Source organism: Talpa occidentalis, unplaced genomic scaffold, assembly GCF_014898055.3.
Source record: "Talpa occidentalis isolate TD23 unplaced genomic scaffold, MPIMG_talOcc4v2.1 talOcc4.10, whole genome shotgun sequence".
NCBI classification, from domain to species: Eukaryota; Metazoa; Chordata; class Mammalia; order Eulipotyphla; family Talpidae; genus Talpa; species Talpa occidentalis.
Window position 1 is genome coordinate 67,736,467 of NW_023600993.1, and position 9,800 is coordinate 67,746,266.

General features: G+C 54.1%; 1 protein-coding gene across 1 annotated transcript; it reads left to right on the plus strand.

Annotated features, from left to right (window-relative positions):
* The first annotated feature begins 4,826 nt into the window (after positions 1–4,826).
* FOXA2 (forkhead box A2) lies at positions 4,827–7,903 on the plus strand. The gene is made up of 2 exons (XM_037520978.1): positions 4,827–5,039; positions 6,074–7,903. Exons 1-2 carry the CDS (start codon positions 4,953–4,955, stop codon positions 7,376–7,378), a joined length of 1,392 nt encoding a protein of 463 aa, XP_037376875.1. The 5' UTR covers positions 4,827–4,952; the 3' UTR covers positions 7,379–7,903.
* The last annotated feature ends 1,897 nt before the right edge of the window (positions 7,904–9,800 follow it).

The window sequence follows — 9,800 nt, forward strand, 5'->3', positions numbered from 1 at the left end:
ATCAAATTTTGCATGCACAGTAGATCAAAGTAGCAAATTCATACCAACAATTCCCCAAGGAATTCCTCCTGCCCCTGTGCCATGCCAGAAGTCACCATCTGTGATTGGCAACTTTGAAACAACATTGACCCCCTCAACTTTGAAACAGCATTGACCACCAGTGCACCTTTACGTAGGTAAGAGAATATACTACTGGTTTCTTTTTCAGAATTCAAACCTTTGTCCTTTGAATGATGACTTTTCTAATAAACCACAATCAGGTTTATTAACATGTCTGTTTCATTTTTTATTATTATTTCCCATTTTTTCCCCCGTATGGATCCTTAGCCAGGAGAGGTAGATTATATGTGGGTAAATTGTTTATTAAACTTGCAATATTGTATCTTGTTCTCCCCACACATTTTATTTCAGCACTTGTTTGTTTTTGCAGAAAGCTGTGATATGCTGAATTTTTTCTTCAATAAGGTATTCTTAACTAAATACCTTTTCGGTTGCCCTCTCCATAATCAACTAGTGTTTTGGCCATTAATAAATGATGAAAGTCAGGAAAAATGTTGCTGAAGGTGTACACTAGTCAGTTTTGATGGTCTGATTTTCTTAAACTAAATTTCAGAAATAACAACCCATGCACAGAAATGAAATGTCGATTACAATATTTAACGGAACTCTATGCATGCTGTTTTTCAGACTTGGGATTCACCCTGAGAACTCTTCCTTGTGGATAAGGGAATGGTGATTGTCTGATTTCTGCTAACCCAAAAGCTAATTTGAAAGTAAAATGTGTATTTTCACAAAACTTTACTAAGTCACCTTTCTGTACCCTTAGTGTTAGTTTCACTGTAGACCTGCTTCATGCTGCCTGAAAGCAAGGCCTGCCCTGGACATATATTCTCCCAAAGCCTTAAGGAATTGAATTATCAATCAGTCTAAGCCACCTTTTTTCTTCTTTGGTATTGTATGGGTTATGGCCTTGGGATGTTGCCTTCTATTTATTGTTGTCCCCTTCCCACACTGGCTAGTTTCACTTGACAAAGAAAACTCCTGGTGAAGGGAGTTGTGCTAGGGGGATGAGACCTGCAGGAAGAGCCCAGGAGGCCCAGATTGAGGAGGCCCAAATCTGCCGGGCAGCATGCAGAATAAAACCAGTGTCCTAAGCCCAAGCACAGTCTGCTCTCAAGAGGACTTTGCCACTGAACCAGGGTTGTGCCTGATTGAAAAGATGGAGGAAACCAAAGGAAAGCTTGTAGGTCTCGGTCCTTGGGCTTGGGGGTGGGGTGGGGGATTAAACCAAGGTGTGTGTGTAAGTGTGTGTTGGGGGTGAGGGGCAGCAGGGGAAACATCTGTTTTCAGCCGGAGTTACCCGCGAACTTTTTCCTGGAGAGAAGCTCCCGGAGCAATTTACAGCATTCCAGCCTGAGGCTTTCGTGCCAGACGCTCTGAATAAACCTTTAGAAACCAAAGCTGCCGGGAAGGAGCAGAGTGTGCAGGGGGAGGCAGTGCCTACAAAAACCCGGGCGCCGGGAAAAGAAAGCCAACCCCGGCTGTGTGTGAACGGTCCTGCTTCCTTCCTTCGTAGCCGTCTGGTGCCTAGCCCTCCACTGCTTAAAGTGAAGTGCGGGACCCTCGGAGTGGCGTCGAGACCGGAGAGTTTTGGTCTCCAGGCTCTCAGGCTCTGATAAGGACCATCGCGCGCGGCCCGACCCTACCCAGCCCTCCGCAACTTTCCAGGTGGCTGAAGGCGGGTTTAGGTTTACACGCGACTCGCAATTCCTGGGGACTCCAAAGAAATGACAACCTCCACCCCCTGATGTTTTCGGGGAGACTTAGGGAGGTCTAGAGAAAGTGCCTAGGCGCCTTCGTGAGGGGTTAGGTAGACAATGACGACTGGGTCAGTCCCAAGGGCCACTCGCCCGACAGGGGGCACCCTGTCACTGCGGAAGCCAGTGCTGAGAACTCCAGGGTGTCCTGATCCTCTGCTAACGGTGGGGTAACTTGCAGGTCTGGTCCTTATGGAGGCAGTGGGCTTCTGCACACCACCCGGCCCTGCCCTGCTGGCTCTTTTTGCTCTTGGAATAATTTCTAGAATATGTTTTCTACCAGGAGCAAAAAGAGAAAGAGGAGTGAGCACACATATAGATCAACCAAGATTAGGTTAACCAGAATTTGTTTTTATCATTTTCAATTCTATACACCCCAGAAAACTGTTGGTAGTTGTTTCGTGGATTTGTCTGTTTTGACATCTCTTTTTACTGAAAGGACAGTGTGTGTGTGTGTGTGTGTGCGCGCGTGCGTGCACGACAAGCACATGTGTATTTTTGGCCTGCGCAGAAAGCTTTGCAAAACATGCAACTCTTCTATTTTTTTAAGTTTTTTTTAAAAGAATTATTTATTTATGCGTACAAGAGCTGGAGTACCGGCCAGAGGTAGGGCGGGGGCGAGAGGATTCACCAGAGGCAGAGTGGGGAACAGAACAGGCAGATTGATTGAAGTACACTGCTGAGGGGAGCAGCAGGGGAGTCAGGAGAGGTCTGCTACGCCATGTGGATTGTTCCCTGTCCAGCTGGAGATTGAACTTGTGCTGTAGAGGCTGCAGACAGCTTCACAGGTTGTGTCTTAACCCCTTGCACCAGGGAGGCCCTGCAACTCTTCTATGGAGCGCCAAAATTCACCCTTCTTTCCCAAGCCCTAGGGAAAGAGGTGAAGCTGTTTTCATCCATGCCCTGGGATCTGGTGGGAGATGCTGCGGATCTCGTCCCTCTGTACACACCTATACTACATATATATATATATATATATATATATATATATATATATATATATATATCTCCCAGGACATGCTTCCTGGGTGCGCATGGATGACCTGCTCTTCCTGAGAGCCCTTAGTGCTGCCCACTTATTTCCAGGTTAAGCATACTTTGCCTTTGAGGATCCTACCCTGGCGATCACTCACCCAGTTTATTAATGCCTTCTGCACAAAGTAGTCAACCCATCTGTATTTCAATGCAAAGTGTGCAGCCTGTAGCTTCATCTTGGGTTCAAATCCATGCAGGCCCAAGAGACCTGGAGAGAGAGAGAGAAGGGGGGAGCGCCCCTGCATCTACCACTTCTCTTGGCTTGCCTTCCAACCAGACCTTCAACCGCTTCTTCTGTTTTCAAGGCTGAGTCTCCTAACTAACACCTTACCTTCCTATTCTGCCACCATTACCCACAACTCAGGACAAATGGGCTAGATACCCACTATTTCCTACTCTGCCTCTGGAATGGAGGGCACAGACATGAATCCTCATGCCCAGACTGGTGTTGAAAATCGGGAAAATGTGTCCACATCTAACACCTGTATATCTCCCCCTAGCCTCAGCCTGGACTTCCTGAGGTCCTGGTGCCTGGCACAGAAAAGGATGAGAATTTGAAACCAGGAGACAGAGCGAAAATGAAAAGGAAGTGGTGGGTTACTGGGGTTCCTAAAATTTTATAAAACGGTCCCTCAGGACAGCAGAGACCATCCTGAGGTGGGTTCCATGTGCCCCATTATTGATTCCTTAATTCCTTTCTCTCCTCCTACCTCACCCCCTCCCGCCTGCCCTGTTTGTTTTAGTTACGAAATGCTGTGGGCACCTCGGTTGTGACTGAAAAGTAACCTTGAAACACGGCGGCCTGAATGTCAGAGACAAATCGCGGTCTCCCAACCGTCGGCTGCAGCTGGCGGGGCTGCGTGCGCCCCGCGCCCGCCGCCGGGACGGGGCTCCCGCCCGCCAGCCGCCCCCCCGTCGGCCGCCAGAGGCCGGACTCCGAAGAGGCGAAGAGGCGAGGCGGCCGGACCAGGCGTGCCCGCTCGCCTTCCGGAGCGGCCCGGCGGCTCCGCCGTCACAGGGAGGGGCCTCCCAGGAGCGGCGGCGGGCGAGTTGAAGGTGTGTACACAGTTTTTCTAAATAGGACAGCGCTTTGCAAATTGGCTCCGTCGCCGGCTTGTTGTTTTGACAGGGACTGAGTACTGCGAGCGAAGGAACCGGGATAAATAAACGGGGCTTGCAGCAGGCTCGGGGGAGCGGGAACCCGGCGCTCTGGCCCGAGGATCCCCGGGACAGACTCGCCGGGCGCCTGGCGCTCTGGGCTAGGGCGCGGGGCAGAGCCCGGGGCCGCTCCGGGGTGACCTCCTCCCGCGCCCCTCCTGCCGCGGGACTCCGCGCGGCCGCGGGAGGCGAGCGGGCTGGACCGGGCGCCCGCGACCCCACTCGCGCGCTGCCCGCTCGCGCCTGCCCCGGCTGGGCGCGCAGGGCGCCGCGGCAGCAGGGAGGGCGCCGGGGGAGCCGAGGGGCAGGTGCGGGGCGCCGGCCCAGGCTCCCTCTCACCTAGGTGTGAGCTGATTATTCAAATGGGCTGCCCGGGGTCTGGGGATTGGAGGCCCGCGCCGGCGTGCCGCGCTATATCACCAGCCACCCACGTCACTGCGGCACTTGTCCGCTCCGTGGTCCACACCTCCTCCTGCACCTCCTCCTCCTCTCCACCCCCCCTACCCGCCCCCGCGCCGCGCGCTTCCCGCCGCCTCCCGACAGCTCGGCACTGCCAGCCTCGGCCTCCACCCGGCAGCCCGCGAGCGTGGAGGTGGCCGCGGCCGGCGGCGGGCGGCGAGCGCGCCTGCTGTCGGACTCGGGTCTGGGCCTCCTCGCGTCTTCGGCCCCCTCCTCCGAGATTCAACCCTCCCGCCCATTTCCAACTCTCCCCTCCGGCCGGCCAAGGGAGAGAGTGAGAGAGAGAGAGTGAGAGAGAGAGAGAGAGAGAGAGGGTGTGTGTGCGCGCGCGAGCGAGCGAGCAAGAGAGAGAGAGGGAGAGAGAGGGCGCGGGAGAGAGGGAGGGAGGGACAGTGTCTTGGCTGACTTTTTTTTTTTTTTAAGAGGGTGGGGGTGGGGGGTGATCGCCGGTCGTTTGTTGTGGCTGTTAAATTTTAAACTGCCATGCACTCGGCTTCCAGTATGCTGGGCGCGGTGAAGATGGAAGGGCACGAGCCGTCCGACTGGAGCAGCTACTATGCGGAGCCCGAGGTAGGCACTCGCCCTTTCCAGCGGGAAGTGGGGTGGCTGCGCCCGCTCCCTTCCCCAGCCTCAGGATCGCTCCCCTCGCCGGCACCCGCCCCTCACCCCCGGCCGCTCTGGGCAGCCGCTTTTCCACCCTCCTTCGACTCAAATGGGTCTCTTTTTTATACGACACACTGTTAGCCTTGAGATAATATTAACTTTGTGATCAAATATTGACTTGCGGCGCCTCCAAATCCTCTTCGTGGACGAGCCACGCACTATCCTAACAGAGTTATGTTTGGCAGCGCGCGGCTGGGGAGGGGTGGGAGGTCGGCCGGCGAGGGGGTGGGGAGCTGGAGAGGAAACAGCGGGTAGAGTTGGGGGCTGAGGTAGAGACAAAGTGTCAAGACCTGGGGACAAAGAGAAAGAAAGTTTGTGGCTGCAAAGCCCAGCCGCCCGTGCTTCAGGTCGCGGTCCCCCCTGATCCCTCCATTCAGTGCCTCCGACGGGTCCCAGACTCCTATGCGCTCCCCTGGGACAAAAAAAAAATGGGGGTCCCTGGGGGGGAGACTGAACAGAGAGGACCCTGGGAGAGTCTCGCTGCGGCGGCCGGGGGAGCCCTCAGCGGCGTCCCACAGGTCGCTCGCTGCGGTGGGAGGCGCGTCTGCAACCGCGGCTCCCGCTCCGTAAGCGGACGGGGGTATCAGGGAGAAGGAGACTCTAAGATGGGGAGATATATTTAGGGGACCTGACTTGGGGCGAGTTCCATGGGATTCCCTGTTTTAAAATGCGCTTTAAAATCTGAGCGAGGTGCCCGAGGGCTAAGACCGGCCACATCCCGAAGCAGCAGCAGCAGCGCGCTCCCCGCCTCCCCGGGGCGATCTCCGCGAGCTCCGGGCGAAATGGACTGGGTGTCAGGGGCTGGGGACCCAACGGGGGGAGGGCTCCCCGGGGGCCTGGCTGTCGGCGGGGGCCTGGACGGGCCTGGTGGGCGGAAGGTCAGGGCGAGCTCCAGCTGCGCTGCTAACTCTGTGCGCCTCCCTCCCCGGCTCTCCCCGCAGGGCTACTCCTCGGTGAGCAACATGAACGCCGGCCTGGGGATGAACGGCATGAACACGTACATGAGCATGTCGGCGGCTGCCATGGGCAGCGGCTCCGGCAACATGAGCGCGGGCTCCATGAACATGTCGTCGTACGTGGGCGCGGGCATGAGTCCGTCGCTGGCCGGCATGTCCCCCGGGGCGGGCGCCATGGCCAGCATGGGCGCCACGGCCGGGGCGGCTGGCGTGGCGGGCATGGGACCGCACCTGAGCCCGAGCCTGAGCCCTCTCGGGGGGCAGGCAACCGGGGCCATGGGCGGCCTGGCCCCCTATGCCAACATGAACTCCATGAGCCCCATGTACGGGCAGGCGGGCCTGAGCCGCGCACGGGACCCCAAGACGTATCGGCGCAGTTACACACACGCCAAGCCGCCCTACTCTTACATCTCGCTCATCACCATGGCCATCCAGCAGAGCCCCAACAAGATGCTGACCCTGAGCGAGATCTACCAGTGGATCATGGATCTCTTCCCCTTCTACCGGCAGAATCAGCAGCGCTGGCAGAACTCCATCCGCCACTCGCTCTCCTTCAACGACTGCTTTCTCAAGGTGCCCCGCTCACCCGACAAGCCCGGCAAGGGCTCCTTCTGGACCCTGCACCCCGACTCCGGCAACATGTTCGAGAACGGTTGCTACTTGCGCCGACAGAAGCGCTTCAAATGCGAGAAGCAGCTGGCCCTAAAGGAAGCCTCGGGCGCCACAGGCGGTGGCAAGAAGGCTGCCGCGGGGGGCCAGGCCTCGCAGGGCCAGCTCGGGGAGGCTGCCGGACCGGCCGCCGAGACTCAGGCTGGCACCGAGTCGCCCCACTCGAATGCTTCTCCCTGCCAGGAGCACAAGCGAGGAAGCCTCGGGGAGCTGAAGGGGACGCCGACCGCGGCGCTGAGCCCCCCGGAGCCAGCGCCCTCGCCAGGGCAGCAACAGCAGGCCGCGGCCCACCTGCTGGGCCCTCCCCATCACCCGGGCCTGCCCCCCGAGGCCCACCTGAAGCCAGAGCACCATTACGCCTTCAACCACCCCTTCTCCATCAACAACCTCATGTCCTCGGAGCAGCAGCATCATCACAGCCACCACCACCACCAGCCCCACAAAATGGACCTCAAGGCCTACGAACAGGTGATGCACTACCCCGGCTACGGTTCTCCCATGCCGGGAAGTCTGGCCATGGGTCCGGTCACGAACAAAGCGGGCCTGGACGCCTCGCCCCTGGCTGCGGACACCTCCTACTACCAGGGGGTGTACTCCCGACCCATTATGAACTCCTCCTAAGGAAAGCCCTGCAGGCCGTTCTTGCCCAGACTAGGACAAGAGAAAGAGCAAGGAGGGATGGAGACTCTGAGGAAGGGGTGTTGGAGAGATGCAAGGGAGAGGAAATCCACTATGCGCCCCCCCCCCCCAACCACAGAACAAGCTTTCTGTCCGCACCCTCTGCAGCTCTTCCCTCCGGAACAGATGGGTCACGCTGATATCACCCATGCTATGTAAGGAGGGAAAAGGGGGGAAATGAACAGTCAATAAAAGAAAAGAGGAAAGAAAAAAAAAAAACCTCTATTTCCACTACTGTGTAGACACCTGCTTCTTTAAGCACCTGCAAAATCTGACTTTTTGTTGTTGTTCTCTCCATTGCTGTGTTGCAGGGAAGTCTTACTTTATAAAACAAAACAAAAAGCAACAAACTTTTGTGAATGACTCCATGTAAAACCATGTAGTTTTATCAGAGAACCAGAGAGTTGTACTATTGTTTAAAAAGAGGGGGAAAATTATGTAAGGGTCTATGTACATGACCAAGAAAAAGAAAAAAAAATGCATTCCCATTCTTGACATGGTGAAATCCAGGTCTCGGGTCTGATTAATTTATGGTTTCTGCGTGCTTTATTTATGACTGATAAATGTGTGTTCTGGCTGCAAGGACCAGATTTCCACAAATCTATATTAAAGTGTTATTGCCGGTTTTATCCCTTGAATCTTCAAGATTTTTTTTTCCTCTCCTTGACATAAAAAATAAACAGGTTTGGAATTATTTATAAGTGGAGGGAGGGAGATCTTGGCTCGTTGCAGTTTTTCTCTTTATATTGTAGGATGATTGTTGCTGTATTTATTTATTAAATCTTTCAGTCACATTGAACTTGCACAAATTTTACAGTAAACACACATGTACGCATTGCCCAGACCCTATTCATGTCATAGTATCATACTAGTCATATATCTGTCATCCAGATACACCAACATTGGTCAATTAATCTTATTTTTCTGAATGGATTTCAAAGTAAATTTCTGACATCGGTATACTTACCCTAAACACTTTGTTAAATAGAATTCAAAATCATGTATGGTTACAGCTTGAGTTTTGAGGTTAACTTTAAATGCAATGAAACACACAGAAGCCAGGTGGACCATTCCATGGATTTCATGAAGATGTATCCATGGATTTGATACAGATTTATCCTTGAAGTGAGGAGAAAACTATAGCTTCATTTTTCACCTGAGTAACGTGAAGAAGATACATTAGGCTCTGGGGCTGACTTCTTTCAGAAAATTCTGGATTTTGTATGTTTTTGTGATATCGCCAATCTTAGGCTACCCTTTAAGTCAGTGAATCCAGATCGGATTTGCAAATTCCTGGTAAGAATTTTGCCTTTTCATCTCTGCCTCCATAGCGCCCATTTACCCTCCTGTGAAATTTAGACTCTAATTGGATCCTACAGGTGCAGGTCTCAGTGTTCACTCACACTTCTTCCCTTAGGTGTTCTGCACACCCCTTCTGTAACCCAGGACTGGTAACACTTCTGGGACCACCTCTTCTGCCCTGCTCCCCACCCACCCAACAAGACTTCATTCTCCTGGGACTGTTGTTAAAAGGATTGCTCAGGGGGGCATGATCCAATTTTTATTGGATATATACCTTTAAAAACTAAGGTATATTTGTGAATGAGGCTGAGATAAGGGGGGCGGGGGATCTGGTTTGGCTTGCCAAGTGACCCTGGGCCCGTGGTGATATATCAGGATCTCAGATTCGCCCCCTCCTATCTCTCCTCCAAACACCAACCCCCTTGCAAAAGGGTGCAAAGCATCTTGTTAGCTCAGGTTGGCAAGCCTGGATTGCAGGGTGGAGAGGATGAGGTGGTGTTTTGCTAGCCTTAAAGGGAAAGTCAAATACAATATAAAGAAAGACCCAGAATACCAGAATACATTCTTACAAATTGTGCTGCCTCTCTCCACACAGGGCCTAGTCACCCTAAGTCCAAGTCAACTGCAGTGGAAACCCAGGAGGTGGAGCCCCTCCCCAGAGTGATAGGGAAGCTTTGCCTGGCATCTCTAGCCTGCAAGCTGGCTGTGCTAGAGCAAGAGGCAATGTCTTGCCTCCCGACCTCCAGACTTGGGGCCACCACCAGCACAGCTAGCTTGCCATTGGTAGACTCCTTGCAGGCCTCCAAAACCACACTTAGGGCATTAGGATTCTCAGCCCAGACTCCAGTTTCCAGAACTAAGTCTTTGGGCTAAGTCTTTGGGACCTAGAAAGGTCATCCAAAGCTGGATTGTCCCAACTTTACCCCAAACCTAGAGACTTCCTCTCCATAGGGCATCTGCCACCTGTGGGTCTCTGCCCCTTCAAACCCAAGCCTTCCCATGAGATGGGGGGGGGGGGTGGGGGAGTGTTGTCCTGGCCTCCTAGCCCCCCCCCCCACCCCTC